This window comes from Siphateles boraxobius, unplaced genomic scaffold (assembly GCF_051911475.1).
Source record: "Siphateles boraxobius isolate OS27281-9 unplaced genomic scaffold, OSU_SipBor_1 204, whole genome shotgun sequence".
NCBI classification, from domain to species: domain Eukaryota; kingdom Metazoa; phylum Chordata; class Actinopteri; order Cypriniformes; family Leuciscidae; genus Siphateles; species Siphateles boraxobius.
This window is the reverse complement of record NW_027508816.1, coordinates 3,407,946-3,424,390: the sequence shown is the minus strand read 5'-3', so window position 1 is coordinate 3,424,390 and position 16,445 is coordinate 3,407,946. Positions and strand designations below refer to the sequence as shown.

General features: G+C 41.1%; 1 protein-coding gene across 1 annotated transcript in view; it reads right to left on the bottom strand.

The window, feature by feature from the left end:
- The window catches only part of nrxn1b (neurexin 1b), a 181,610-nt gene that overhangs the window by 140,659 nt on the left and 24,506 nt on the right, over positions 1 to 16,445 (bottom strand). The window contains exons 4-7 of the mRNA XM_077237629.1: positions 11,990 to 12,294; positions 7,137 to 7,298; positions 5,589 to 6,030; positions 2,050 to 2,433 (exon numbers count right to left, since the gene is read on the bottom strand). Of these exons, the coding sequence (XP_077093744.1) occupies positions 2,050 to 2,433; positions 5,589 to 6,030; positions 7,137 to 7,298; positions 11,990 to 12,294 (1,293 nt within the window). The remainder of the gene's footprint in view (positions 1 to 2,049; positions 2,434 to 5,588; positions 6,031 to 7,136; positions 7,299 to 11,989; positions 12,295 to 16,445) is intronic.

Below are 16,445 nucleotides of genomic sequence, written 5' to 3'. Positions count from 1 at the left end.
ATAAAGAAGAGAACAGCAGCAACCATGATCCGTCCAGCGATGATGATGAACTTGTCCAGATAAACTCCACCGTCCACGAGCGAATCCCGATTTGCATCACACAACACACAGCCGCTATGAATTTTCAACATCATTACTCCAGTCTCCAGGATCACATGATCTTTCAGAAATCATTCTAATACGGCTATGATCTCTCCGTCTGATCACTCTGTCTTCAAAGTACATTTCTCAATCACTTTAGATCACTTTTCAGTTCAATCCACTTCTCAAAGTAAAGTTACACCCCTTCCCAAACTCAAAGTTTACAGCAACAAGTGTCTCTGTCTCTTGCAATAGAATTCAACTTTACTACTCCTCACTGGACTCTCTACTGACACAGAGGCTGCGTTCCAGTCCACTTTTAGACACGCACTTGCGAACTTCCCTCAGCACTTCCCCTCGTGGGAATCCCTGCCGCCATTATGAAGTGCGTTCCACTTCGTGAAGTGGACGAGGGAAGTTTATATGGACAGACCCTCGTTCCCTCCATTTTGACCAAGGGAGCGAGTCTAGTTCATATGTACACTTCAGGCAGCTCCATATACCACAATGCAACACGATTGTGACGTCACCGCCGATCTCGTCTAATCACCATCACCACAAACAACTCTATGATATATTAATTAGATTTGTTTTATGTAAAACAACCCAAACACACCTATATATATATATATATATATATATATATATATATATATTTGGATGCTGCATTAAACAAATTCTTAAAGGGAAAAAAAGTGTAAATAATAAATCAACTCCATAGCTGATTCCAGGTGATCAAGGGCTTAGGACGTTCCAGTTCAGCCCATTGCAGTTTCCTCCAGAAGTGGGCACTCGTGCAACGTAAGCAATGACGCACATCCGAGTGAACAAGGCGGAGGGAAGTTAGCGAGTGAAGGGCATGTCAATTTTGGACTGGAACGCAGCCCAGGCTGTGTACAATATCTAAATCACCCCGCCCCTTGAACTCTAGGGGTCACCATGAGAACACCTCATTGGTTAAACAGATTTCCAATAAAACAAAATAAAAATACATTTTCTGTAATTTTCCCCTACATTTCAACAGTATCCAAACTTTGCATACATTAAACAAATGACTAACAATAAAATAAATAAAATAAAGTTTGCAATTCCAAAATGTGAATCCACATTCCAATAGTCACATACACTTGCTCAAATAAGCAAATAACCTTCATAAAACGCTTCTTTTCGATATAGAAATAAACTCCCATAATAAAACCTTGAAAGGGCTCTACAGTCGATTTGATAGTTTTCACAAAAAATAGCTCATTAAACTCTCGTCTAACGAATTAAACATCTAAAAGTATTTTTATTAGTGTGTTTCTGAGAGGAGTACCTTTCCTTTGTATATGAAAAATAATCTTTCTCGTGCTGAATGACAAATCTGAAGTGTGCTCACAAAGACGCCTCAGACAGTGAGTGATCCCTATCATATACACAGAATTACAGTGTTTCAAAATCTGTCTTGGCGAGTATTCATGCAAACGTTATCTGTTATGTCTTATGTGAACGTTTGGTTAACTGTTGAGGAAAAATATCTTATGTGTAACATTATTTTAGATCTGTCCGGTTCAGTAGGTCTGAATATATAGGTTGTCTGTTTCATTAATGTTAAAAAAACAATTGTGGTATCATGGGAAAAAGTTGAATATATATTTTTCCTATAGATTGGTTTTGACTTGGTGTGTGCCAAATTTGGGATTTGTTACCAGGGATTTAAGGTATGGTTGCTGGGTGATTTTGTTTTGGAACCTTAAGAAAACTTTAACTTGATTTTTCTTAAAATTGACTTTGTTGACTCTATCGACTTCAAAGAGGTGCAGCTCAGTCATATTTTTTGTCTGATTCCAACCAATCATACATCATTTTGAAGGTTTTTTAACAGTGAGAGTGAAAATATCAATAATACATTTTAGAAAATTTGCTCAATGTGACTCATTTGCCAGCACAGTTCACATATTATAAGAAATAAGAAGTATTAGGACTCACCTCTCTCACAGGAGCGACCAAGATAGCCCGTCCCAGAGCAGTCACACACATAACGGTTCCATCCTTCCCTGCAGATTCCATTGTTTTGGCAGGGGTTACTGAGACACTGTTTGGGTGCCTCTTTACTGCAGGAGGGATTTACACCTGCTGCTTTCTGCACCTCAGCTAAGCGGCGGATATCTTTGCTCTGACCATTGATGAATAGGTCACGAATACAGCCTACATAACCATAATTGAGCAGCGCGGTCCACACCTCAGTGGGAAACACCATATCAGCGGTGTTTTCCGGCAGTCCTCCTAGATACAGGTTATCATCCAGGTCAAGAATCTCACTTTCTCCTGGTGCTTGGAATGGTGTGCGAATTCCGTTGATAGAGATAGTACCTGCAATTCAACAAAGCCAGAGAAAAATGTGAGGCTGTGCAAAGAAAATCCTGTTATGTAGAGAATGATTTAAAGCTTCAGTAAGACAAGTCAAGTCAAGTCCCCTTTATTTATATTGCACTTTTTACAATATAGATTGTTTCAAAGCAGCTTTACAGTGATAACAGTAAAATAATGCAACAATGTTTGTTTCTGCTGTACAGCAAATCTAGAAGAAAATAGTGTCATAGTCCAGATTAAGTAAGTTTAGTGATGGTTCTTTTTTGTTGTAAAATTTTTTTTCACATTATCCTTTGCCCATTTCATCTTTAAGCTAATAAGGTTAAGTGTATTTGGCTTGCTGTCCGCAGTTTATGGCGCTTTTCCACTGCATGGTACGGCTCGGTACGGCTCAGTATGGTTCGGCTCGGCGCGGCACGGTTCGGCTCGCTTCGCTTTTCCACTGCGTGGCACGACTCGACTCGGCTCGGCACGGCTCGGTTCGCTTTAGCTCGGTTGCTTTTCCACTGCAGTTAGTACCGCTTCAAAGTGGGTGGGATTATGACTGATCATTCGTTTATCCGCTCCTCAGCAACCAACAAGAGGAACGTCTGCACTTCTCGTCCACTGACCACGATTCAGCCATTTCTTTTTTGAAAGTTTTTTTTCTTCAACCAAGTAGTTTTAAAACAGATGCTACAGCGGTGGCTGTTACTGGCTATTTAAATCTAGCGGGTTTGATGTCTCGCAAATACATTGACGCTGGTAGTGACGATTCTGTCTGTCTGACCAATCAGTGATCTGCAGTGTTTTCACGTCACATTTTAGTATCGGTACGGTACGCTTGGAACCTCAACAGAGGTGGTACCATTTAAAGCAAGCCGTACTGTACCGTACCATGCAGTGGAAAAGCGCCACAAGTGAGCCGTACCGAGCCGAGCCGAGCCGTACCGTACCATGCAGTGGAAAAGCGTCAAGGCGTGCCGTACCGTATTGTACCGTACAATGCAGTGGAAAAGCGCCATTAGGTAAACCCCCAGTGGGACTACTAATACTTGGATGAGGAGTATGGTAGCAAGATGCCTAAATTATGCAGGTGGAGCTGGGGAGGTGGAGGAACGCCAGAACAGCTGATGCAAGAGCAAGGTGAGCGGCTGCTTATATGTTCCGGCTGTTAATTGAAAGATTAGATAGGTTCTCTCCTCCCGAAATTACGTTGTGGACTTCATTTAATTGAGTTCATTTATAGCCACTCTGGAGAAAACATTGATGTCATTGTCTAGCTCAGTTCAGTTCTCATATAATGGTGTCAATGCAGGCAGATCAAAAATGTTGTTGAATATTATCAGGTAACATTTCCTGTAAATACATATTTATTCTTTGTATTCTTGCAAATGTTTAAATACTCATGACAAACAACACTGTCACTCATATCTCGCTCACAGTGTGAAGCCAGGGTATCAAAACAGTTTATGTAACCAGCTCTCATGATGGAGTGGAAAACACAGCTGGAGGTCAAATCTAATTTTCAGTTTGACGTCTCATGGCATTTTGGCCAGGAATGATGCCAACAATAAGCAAATCAAAAACAAGGTTCCTTCGGCTGTTGTGGCACTGTGTTGCAGATCAGTGAAACAGGTGAGACAAAAGGATAGTATTCTAAAGACGCTTTACTTTTTGCTTGCTGGAGACAAAGCAGACAGTAAACAAAATAATGTGTGTATTATACATTTTTAAGGCCAGACAAGTAGTTTGTTGAGGGTTGATTTGTGAAGGACTACACGCCTGCGCACATATTCAAATGCGCATGCCTATCGACTGAACAAGTGATGCGCATGTGCGCGCCGTCTGCGTTTTCGTGGGTATGCGTTTTTGAGGTTTGCGCAGAGAAAACGGATAATCGTTTTCATCTTCGAACCTATTTCAGGGAGTGTCTTCTCGAGACACCAGGCACTGTTTTGTGCGGATGGGCGGCCAGACCACGTAAAGGGTTTTCTGTTAGAACGGTGTAGTGTTAGCGGCCCCTAAGTTAATAACTAATGATCTTCGCAACGGAAGTGAATCAATCAAGACACATTTGTCCTAGAGCTGTGGTAAAGCCTAAACAATCTGTAGCAATTGGTAATTGCTATTTTACTGTAATTATGGTTATGGTAATTTCTATTATTACTGTAAAGCTGCTTTGAAACAATCCATACTGTCAAAAGTGCTTTATAAATGAAGGTGACATGACTGTAGTGGGGTGATGCTGCGGAGTATACAAGGCCTGAAAGATCTGAATTTCACTGTGCAAATCTGTGCATTCAGACAGTAGAGAAAGTTTGTCTCTGAACTGTACTTAACAGATTATTCAAACCATTCTAACATTTTACTTCCATGTTTTTCTTTTTAAGCAGTATTTTTTCTCACGCTTTTATGGTCTGTATTCTAAAAAAGTTTTTCATAAAGTTCATTAATGGAATTTCCTATTGACAAAAATAAAGTAAACATGAGTGTAATTACTACTACGCACATTTAAGCATGTATAGCTGTAACGTGACGTATAAGCAGGGAAGAGGCAGAGAGGGAATCCAGATGCAAGCACAAGTTAATAATAGACAAACATAAACGCAAAATAATCCAGGAACAAAAGTAAAATCCACAAAGAGAAGGCAGGAGAACAACGACAGAAATACACAAACAGCAGTAACTACCAACAAACAACAACTGAAGCACAGAGGTTTAAATAGACAGGCTAACAAGAGGCTAACATGACAGGTGTTTGTGACTGATGTCATGGGAACTAATAAGGGGGTAACTATGGTGACAAACAAGATAGGCAAACAGGAACCAAACACAGGAAGTGACAAACACAGAAACAATGGGGAACTAAGAATTCACTTTAACATAAAAGTCCTACAAAACACAAGACAGTGCAGGGATCGTGACAATAGCATGTAGGAAGCAGAGACTAACGACAAACCGCTTCTAACCACAGGTGAAGAGCTGTTGTTCCAACCACACAAGCTTGTGATGCTGTTTGTGAATGGTTGTTAAAATGGTAGTTTTAAGAAACACCAAATAGTTTAACTGCCATCATAACAATGGAACATGTGACCACAGTTGGCTAACAATGGGAAACACACTCCTTTTAAGCAGTCATTTCATCTTATACACAAACTCTAGTAAAATTTTACCTGATTTTCCATCCCTCTGGAAATCCACATGATACCACTCCCCATCATTCACTTTTTTGTTAACAGCCAGTGTCTTGGTTGTGCCTGATCCCATATCCAGAAGCAGGTACAACAGACCATCTAGTATCTCAATGGCAAAGAAGTCCACCTTCAGTGTGAGAGGGCTCTTGGTTTCTTTGGTCTGTTGCTTAGGTTTCCCATGGTTAAAGAGCAGAAGTCCATTGGGCTCAGTGGTGCGGAAGTCAAAGGAAATAGAACCGGTCTTCTTAGTGTTCCATTTAAGAAGTGTGATGAAGGATTCCGGTGTCTCAAACGTGATGGGATCTAATGCGGCAACATTCTCACACTTGAAGGAAACAACTCCATGGATCTTCATTTTGGGGTCACCTTTGAAAGCCAGTCTGGACAGCTCCAGCCGAATGTCATTGTTTTTATATACAACCTACAGATATATAACAATGTCAGTTGAAGAGAGAAATAATCTGAGAAGCTTCTGATCTAAACTGTGTTTGCAGAACCCTTAGATGAATGGGTGGAAATACTGATTGATTGATAGCACACAGTGGGCCCTATCATACACCCGGCGAAAAACAGTTTTTTGCTAGTTTCAGCCTGACGCAGTTATCTCGTTTTCACGTCCTGCGCCTTGTTGTTTAAAATAGCACATGCATTTGCTCCCATGGGCTGCTGGTCTGAAAACGAGGTGTGTACAGGTGCACTATTGGTGCGTTGCTATTTTGAGGCAACAGAAATAGACTGCGGCACTGACCAACAAAAACCTGCGTCAATGGTGCAGTATTTTTTTGTTATTTAAAGGGCGCATTAGTAACATGAGCGTATAGGCGGGTGCACAACGTGCATACACTCTGCTTATTACACACACAGGGACGCGCAGCAGCACACAAACATGCCAAATATTAAAAAATATTGTCTTTTCACTAAGATTATGTTACCATTAGTCGACTAAAAGAGTCTTGGTTGACAGATTTTATTAGTCGGTTAGTCGCACAAAAAAAACTACACAGGAAGTGGGGAAATCACGCAATGGACAGATCGTTAACGGCAAGAAATCCAATAATCATTCATCAACCACAAATATGGCTTATCATTTGAAACATGTAAGCAACTTTCCAAGTCCGCTCTCTCTAACGTTAACCTAGATAAAAAAAATGTTAGTTGAAGGCAGCCCTACTATTAAGTGTATCTGCTTTACACGTGAGTTGAGGTTGTGAACCAAAGTGCAGTCTTTTATAAGAAAAACTAAATTCAGAAAAGACAAAAAGTAAAAGACTAAAACTAGACTTGACAGTAAAGTGGGTTGATATTTACTGTGGGATAGGTTAAAGAGAACTCCTACAGTGAAATCCTATCCATAATGAGCACTGTAGTTAACAAGGTCAATTGCTTACAAAGCAGGCAATGGTTAATTAAAGGCTCTTTGAACCTGTTTTGTTCTGCGAACACAATTTAGGCCATAACAGAAACAGAAGCTTCTATAAAGCTCTATAAAGCTTCCTCTGCACTGATATCTTGTAGTAGGTATTTTACCTCCCTCAGACAACCCATAAAGTTGTTGCTAACAGGGGATCCAGGCAGGTCGGCTGTACCAGGACTTCCTCCAACATAGAAAAAGTAATCAGACCCAAGAATAGTGTAGTCCTCTTGAGTATATTCTTTGTTGGTCGGTATTCCGTCCACAGATATTGTTACCTAAAGAACAAACCACAGGAAAATTATATACAGGTACTACATTGCTACTGTCTGGATTTCGGTTTCTTCAGTCACTAAGATGCACTGAACACTGCATAATGATACAATGGAGAACACGCCAGTGGTCACATGATTGTAAGCCCTATAGAAACACACCAATTCATTGGGTAATGGTGCTGAAGTGCCACCCATTAGGAGCTGCATAACAGCATAACCTGGAACCATCACCTCTGATTTTCTTATCTTCAGTGTACTATAGTTTTAGCCCCTTTTGTCTAGCCACTCGCCTTTAAGTTGATTATTGCCTTTTTGAGTGACAACATGGCATTTCCGGAGTGCATCGGATTGCATTGTGACGTGTGTATGATTTAGCAATAGGGAACCGCCTATTCACTGGCCAAAATGGTGTCAACTCCCCAAACTTTTTAAACATGTTTGAAAATGATCTGGAGGTCGGAAGGTGCTCGTAATGTACACGGCTCGCCATTCCTCTCACACACTGCGAGCCCCGACCATACATGCATCAACGATTTCCACACAATTTCTCCCGAGAGAAAAAAAACGCCTGTGAGCTTGTACGACTGCAAAAATCTCCCCGTGTACACCCGGCTTAAAGGAGCAAGCACATGGAGATTTGAAGCTTTCTCTCTCTACCTTTCCTAGCTCACACAGCTCAGTGAAACAGCAGACAGCTGCGTTCCAGATGCACCTGTAATGTAGGCCAGTAAGAGCTGTGTGTGTAAACCTCTCTTCCCTGGCCTCAAGAGGCGCCCTAGCAACTGACACTAGAGACTGCAGTCTTTAGCGTCCTTGTTAGCATGCCCACCTCCCATGCCGGAGACACCGGTCCGAAGTAGGAGTGATCACACACCCTCACTTTGAGAGAGATAAGCCAGTGTTTCCTCTGTCCATTTACCCTGGTCTTTCTCACAGCATCTCACTGAAGGTGTTGTACTTTCCTTTCCTTTTCCTTTCATTGTTGGTATGAGTTTGCCACTGAACCACCATTGTTTAGAGAGTTCAGTTTCCCCTTGCATAGAACCCCAAATGCTCTTGTGCAAAACGTGGCCTCTGTCCCTATGCTTGCATCCTGGGGAACGCTTAACATGCCAAGTGTTCTAAAATCACACAGAGGACACTGTTACAAGCTCTACACATAGTTCCCTCTATAGTAAATACAAGGGCTGTTGTAGAAATCTAGAAGCTACATCCATAAGGAGTTACGTAACAGCACCCTTTTAAGTGCATACTTGGGTCCATCGCCTTAAATTGTTCTGCAAGGTACACAAACCTATGCAGCAGTGGTATGACCAGCAACGCAGTGTCTTGTTCCCACTTGGTGAACCAGGGTTACATTCAGTAACCTAGATTACAAAAGTAACCTTTTGTAGGAACTCAGAGATGCCTCCAGTTCAGATGGCACCTCTGAATTTAAGGGGTAATTCCTACATTCTGGCAGCACAGCGTTGGGATACTGTCCTCAGATATTTACAAGACCTGGGTCTGGGAGTGAACTGGACCAGATGCGTTTTCTGGATCTAGAGCTAGATTCAGTTGCAATGTCACCGGTTTGTGTCAGATCATTGCTGCAATGTATGGAAATACTTATGTGCCTGCCGTTCAAGCCTCTTTCATTTGTATCAGACAAGTTCTTTTCTCTTAAGACAGCTTTGTTGTTAGCTTTGGCCTTGTTTGAGAGAGTGGGCTATTTGCATGCATTATTGTTATTTCTATGTGCATGGATTTTGCACCAGGCCTGTCAAAAGTTATTTTTCTGCAGTCCTTTTGAAGCCCTCTGAGCCAGAGGAACAGGAAAGACTTTAATGTCCTTTAATGTTGACCATATGGATCAATGGCGCACGTCTGAGCAGCTTTTTTGGTGTTCCTAAGAGAGAAGCTGCAGACACTTTCACATTGGCTATTGGATGCGATTTCCAAAGCTTATGAGGTGTACGGGCTGCTTTCGTCTCTGGGTATCCAGACACATTCTACACAGCGTGGGTAAAACCTCTCTTTTCAGGATTTTTTTTATATGGCGGCAGGTTGGTCTTCTCTTCAAATTTTTGTCAGGTTTTATAATCCGGATAAGGATTTGGCTTCCACTGCACACATTTTGTCTTTCTGAGAAGTAATTAAATGTATTTCCTAGTATTGCCTAGTGTTAGCATTCAGCATCTTCTTACCACACAGACTTGAATATTTACATTTACGGTTTGCATGGATTGAAATTATATAATTTCCACTGCATCATTATGGTTTGTGAACCTTGCAATTTGAGACGATGGACCCAAGTATTTACTTAAAAGGGTGCTGTTACGTAACCAGGGATGTGATTATGCGAGTGAAAAAAGCAGGATTTTTTTTTAAAACTCAGCGTGAAGCACTTTGTTTTTTCAAACACCTGAATCGGCCATTTACTGCATGAACTACAAGGAACTCTGAAGAGTGACACATGTAAATATATTTAACACCAATAATTTATTTCTAGTAATACAAAACAGGATGTCTTAACATTTTTGGGGAAAATGTAAGGTCGATAAGTGCTATTCTGTAGTTCTGTAAATAAAACAACTGTGTTTCCAATACTGATCAATCTCATTCAGTCAATACAACTCCACTCAAACTTCTACAATAGGAATAGGCTACATAAAAACAAAATGTCTTCATGGAAATTGCATATCATATTCTGGCTACACAGATAAAACAAACTAAGAACCATTTATGAATTATATTAATGCTTTTTGCGTATTACAAAATGAGGACTACACATAATCTTCTCAGCATGATGATTAAATTATATTAACTGGAATAAACTGTAAACAGAAAGGAAGCAGAGAATCTGACAGATAGAGCCCAATCTTCACGAGTTAATGCTTTGCATGCTCTTTATACACATAAATGACCTTTTACGTGTATCCAATAAGCACCTTTTAGCCTACAGATATGACACGCAATTTGTGCGTGCATATGATACGAAATATACACACCCAGCCAATTCTACACAGCTGGTAAATTTTGCGTACCAGATGCATGTAAAAGATTACTTTTGGTACAAAGAGCACGCCAAATAAACGCGCCCGTGCAATGCCAGGGGCGATGGTGAGGCTGTCTATATCTTGGGTCTAGCGTGAGTTTTAGCACTCACAAAACTCCCGCTAAAATCACGGAAACTTACATGAATCTCTTACATCGAATCTGCACGTTGTTGTTTATATATGTTGGGAGAATTTGTGTTTCAGTCAGAGTGGGTGCCCAATGAACAACAACCCCACCCAACCAGAATACAGAATTAAACCAGAAGAATCACATCCCTGGTAACTCCTTATTGGCAGATAGATCTTCAGTGCCACCTGCCAATGAATTGGTTTGATTCTATAGGGCTTCTGACCTTGTGACCACTGACATGTTCTCCATTGCACAGCGTTTCATTCCCACTCTGGAAACCAGGGTTACATCCAGGAACATTTTTCCTTTATTTTCTTTAGACTAAAACCCATTTTTTGTCCTTTTTCTTTAATTTATTGCATGACTTATATATGCACAAGGTATATGTTTGAAGACTTAATTTACTTGAATACAATTAGGTGTTGATGTATCAAATAAACAATAGGATTAGTGCTGCCCCATAGCACCTTAAAATTAATTGACAGACTCAAAAATGGTGTTAGTAACTAAGTCTTGTTAGGATATTTAATTGTAAGTAAATTAAAAGAAAACCATGCAACAGGGTTAAAACTGAAAATGTACTCTATTTTTAGCAGTGCCAAAATTTAGTCAAGAAATTAAAATCTCATGCAGTTTTCTTTTTTGTGCATTCACATTAATTATAGTCAGATATTGTGTGGATTTTATGTGTATACAGAGCATATATTGAAATATGACAACTAAAAGTTTTAAAAATGTGGGACATGGAGGGGCTAGAGTAATAAAAATAGTGAACCAAAGACAAATAGATTACGGGTGACTTTATCAGATCAGCATTTTCAATGCAGACCATGCAGAATGGGAAGTAACAGAGCTGACTATGGCAGTCAGGACATGTTTCAAACTACTGCTGTGTAAAGGGTGATCCTTCTAATGGTGGTAACTTGAAAGTAAACTAGACAAAGAAATATCAGAAAAGATTGCTGGGTAACTACATGAAGAAAATTAAATAGAAAAATAGAAAACGGAAAAAAGTACCAACCAGTTTAAAGGATGTTTACAAATAAAGAAAAGAAAAAGAAAACACACAAAACACACAAAATAACAAACAATTTGAATAATATCTACATGGCAATGTAGTTTCTTTACCATAGCATATCCAATGCCAGAGTTCTTTGTGGAATGATAGGGGAAAGGAAATAAAATAACAAATGATACTCAAAAAATAAACATATGATGATTATAAATGTTGGAAATTAGTTTGTTAAACATTAAAAGGAACGTTTAGTAGAATGACACATTCCATGATTGACGTTAGTTTTACAAAGCATATTAGTAGCTGCATAAAATCAAACAAAATAAATGATATGCAGTGACACTTTAATTCCACGGTCCCCTTTCAACATTCTACTAACAATAAGTAACTTTGCAACTACATGTCAACTAACTCTTATAGAAATTATTTCTATGGTAATGTCACTTTGTGTTATGAGATCTTAACTGAATCATTGGTCTTTTTGACTCCTAAGCTCCTGTAGCTCTATTACCTGACGCAAATTCCATGTTACTTTCACATCATGCCATTCATTGTCATTAAATTTCCCATTAACCAACTCCACCAGAGCTTCAAACGTCCTGGAACCCAAATTTATGACGAGAGACACGGTCCCGTTTATCAGCGCCAGGTTGACATAGTCAGCGGATTTTCCTGTGTGCAGCAACAGTCCATTTCTCTGAAGTGTTTTGAACGACAGTGTGATTTCTTCGCTGCTGCCTTGGATCGGGTTCAAAGAAAGGTCGTAGCAGAAGTATTCTGAACCTTTGAATGTCGCCACAAATTCTTCTTCTATTCCTGAAAACAAAGAAGAAAATGATGGGTTAAAACCTGACAAGTGCGGAGACGAGCGGTGATAATGAGGTCCCGTGAATGATGGCTAACCCCTGTCTTAACACCTGTCTCTATTCCTAGTGATTAGCGGAGAGACAGCAACAAGCCAACCAACCTGGGGCGGGAGAGAGAGTTCATTTTTTATGTACAAGGCAGAATGCCCGACTGAGTTTATTTTCTGCCTGATTTTGAGTTACTACTCAATACTCAACTTGGATAACTTGCCACCCCGACTTCCTCGTCATTGCTATCTTTGAACCTTTTACACTGGTGCCGAAACCAGGGACAAAGAAGTCAGCATGCCCCGGACGCAGCCCCCACCGCCGTCCCACTGGTGAAACTGGGTCCGCCAGACAACCCAGAGGCGTTTGTATACCAGAAGAGGCGTGTGGCTGGGAGCGCCTGATCCCGCTGCTGTCCGGGTAAGCACAGGTGGCAGCACATCAGCTGCCTGTGGAGAACATCCTGGCTTATGATGATCTGAAGCGTTCCATTCTTCAACTCGTTGGCCCACTCACCTGGCTAGGTGACAGCGGCCGACCATTTGTGATGGCCAAACAGCTCCGGGACGCTTATCGAAAGTGGCTGATGGCCCAGACACGCGATATCGAGGAAGTGGTTGATCTGGTGGCACTGGAGCTCGGCAACCTTGAGGAACACCCTGTCCGGTGTCGCTGGATCAGGCCATCCAGCTGGCAGAGGAACATCTGGTGGCTTGCTCCGGGGTCAGCGAGCCCTTTGTTAATCTCTTTCTATCTCTATCCTCTTCTTCTCTCTCTCACCCCACCTCCATTACCAGTGTGATCTGGGACACAGGGGGCATGGCGGAGAGCGTCGGAGCCAATGCTTCCCTCTCCACCTTGTCCTACTCTCCGTTAGTCTCTTTGCATTCTTATGCTGCTAGGGTGGCGGGAAGGCCTGGGCCAGTCTGCAAGGACCCGTGTTATTTCCAGGATAAGTGTGCAGTGATGGAAGTGGGAACATTGATCCGGTCCCCGACTCCCTATGGGCTGCCCCCGATCTGTAACCAAACCTCCTTTCATCAAAGCCTGATGCAACAGAGGGCATTGGATATAAGCCGCAAGGTTAAGGTGAGGTGTGTATACGGGGATGTGGTGGTTTATCCTTTAGTAACTCTCAATATTCAATTTTGGGGGAGAAAAGCATAGAGTTAAGGTGGCGGTTAATCCCCACCTTAGGTGTCTATTAATTTTGGGAACAGATTGGCCAGCATTTACACAATTATTGGGAATTTTGTGTGCTGCTGCCTCCTGGGGGACAGGGCTAGGGACGGAAGATGCCGTGGCTCAGGCTATGGAAGCTGTTCCTGGACCGTCACAGAGGAAATAAGAACAAGGGCAGAGCTAATGCTGATGATGAGTTAGATGACTTTCCTCTTGAGCAGTCTCATGAAACAATCATGATGAACGTCTCATGGCCTGACTTTCGCTGGCTGGGTATTCACGAAAACTTTGGGAATGCCTTCAAACAGCCGTAGTGAAATTCAGTATGTCATGGACCTCCGAGCTAAACTCCATACATTGGGGTGGCTCTCTATGGAAAATTTGCCTCAGGCAGAGGACAGACAAAGTAGGTTGCACAATAGTAAATTTGCACCGGGAGATAAAGTGCTAGTATTACTTACAATGTCTAGTTCTAAATTACTCACAAAGTGCCAAGGACATTTTGTGGTTACACGGCGGACAGGAGCGATTCATGTCAAATTTATCATCTCAATGTTTTAAAATGCTGGAATGAGGTGACAATGGTTGACAATGGTTGAGTTAGCAGCGGCCGTTTTAGCAGTGGAAGATCTCGGACCAGAACTAGCTGTCAAAACCAATCTGCTCGCTCTGGTCCCGGGGGGAGAGCACCGATTTAGTCAAGTTTCAAGCAGATTTTGCAGATGAGTTTTCACCCCTGCCTGGTCGCATGGACCTCATACAGCACCATATCAAAACGATCCTCGAGGAAATAGCGCACAGCCGTCCCTATCATTTACCTGAACACAAAAAAAGTAGTACAGGATGATTTAAAGGCCATGCTAGCGACCAATCACATAGCGACAGGGTGAGCCAGATAGTTTTGGTACCCAAAACGGATGTGTCTGTCCGTTTTTGTGTTGGTATAGACGAGTGAATGCTATGTCGAAATTCAAAGCTTATCAAATGCCCTGAGTTGATGAGCTGCTTGATCGGTTAGGTTTGGCTTGTTTTTTTTCGAAACTGAATTTAACAAAAGGATATTGGCAGACCCTTTTATCACCATTATCCAAAGGAAAAACAGGCTTCACTATGCCATTTGGATTACACCAATTTATTACTCTTACGTTCGCGTTGCTCGGGGCTCCCGCTACCTTTCAGCTTCTTATGGACAAAATCCTTCATAGAAAATATAAAGCATAGCATCAATCTTAGCTTCCACGTTGGGGTTACTGAACTGTTTTTAAACAATAGGAAACATGTTGCACCCAATATATGCTAAATTTGGATCTTTAGGTGAAGTCCGCCACTGAAAGAAGTTGCTCTTACCACAGTGCTGTATGTTTGTAGTCATTCGCATGTCCTTGGTAATGATAATTAGGATTATGGGTGTATACTTCCTAGTGGCTGCTATACAGACACGTTACCTTTTAACAACCTTTGAGAACAGGATAGTTCTATCTTTAATATATTATTGCAAAAAAATCTATTTCTCTAGGAAGAAGAATAAATGGAGTGGCCAAGATAGCAAATTAAGGTATGTTTTAAATTTTTTGTGTTTTGTTTGTGCAAAACCCACTGCCATTAAATTGGAGTTGGATTGAGAATTTTTTCCAAAGATTTCTGAAAAATATATTCTTTCGTATGCACATAAATGTTGACTTTACAACAATGTTGAGCAAAAGCCCCTGTGATAGCAATCCAGCTAAATTCTCATGTTTGTTGCTTCTTCGTGTGTGAGTGTGATTTGAACTTGAATAACATCCTGTAGTCCAGTAACTTATTTTAGGTAAAGTTTAATAACAAAATTAACTGTTAAAAAATTGTTAAAAAAACAGTTAAAAAACTATATCGCTCCAATATTGCATCACACAAAAAATGAACGGTCATTGCCGGAAATTACATCATTATCAATATGAAATATAATACATATGAAATTATTTACTTATTGTTATGCTTGACAAAAACACAATTTTTTATTCCATCTCTACATAAGAAACAAATAACACATGGCTCTTATAGCCCCTAATAAATGCTCTTTTGTTGTTAAATAGTGTTAGTAAAGAGCCTACAAACATTAACAGATCGAGCAATGATGTAATGATGCACTTACTGTTCACAGTCGTGTTCACAGCTAAACAGAGAATGTTGAATCGGACATGATACACACAAATACTCAAAAGTGTATATATATATATAAAAGTAACAAATTATTATTATTATTAAAAGAATATGAAAAGTAAATTAACTCGATCATAAATTGGTCTTTTCCAGTGTCAAAATAATGTATTAGTGCATTAGTGCCCATCCAGTTTTTCAGCAGCACTGGTTCCAGGAGTATTTAAGGAAATGTAATGGGTTACTAATGTAAACCCCGTTCCCTGACGGAGGGAACAGTGATCTTACGTTGGACTGACATTATGGGGTCTCGCCTGGGAGTCCAATCAGCTCCAGTGGTAACAGAACGAGCCAATGAACATTGGCAATTGAGATTCGCATGCCGAGTCACACCCACCCAGACATACAGGTATGAATAGGACCGGTATTACTCATTATTATAGGACTCCACTTCAAAGCATAAGCGTGCTTCATAGAGGGGGCTCTAGCTGAAGTGAAAGTGTCGAGTACCGCTGGAGGTAGGTCACTAAAGTCCTCTGCATCCCATCCAGAGACCACACATGGAAGTTCCAGAGGTCTGGACACAGGTGCCATATGGTGCCCCGTCCCAGAGAAAGCAGGTCCGTTCTCAGAAGAATGGGCCAGGAAGCGGCTGTCGTGAGGCGCATCGGTTCTGGGAACCAGGTCTGGTTGGGCCAGTACGACGCAACTAACAAGACCTGCTCCTCGTCCTCCATTATCCTTGCACAGTGTCTGTGCGAGAAGGCTCACTAGGGGAAACACAAATTTGTATAG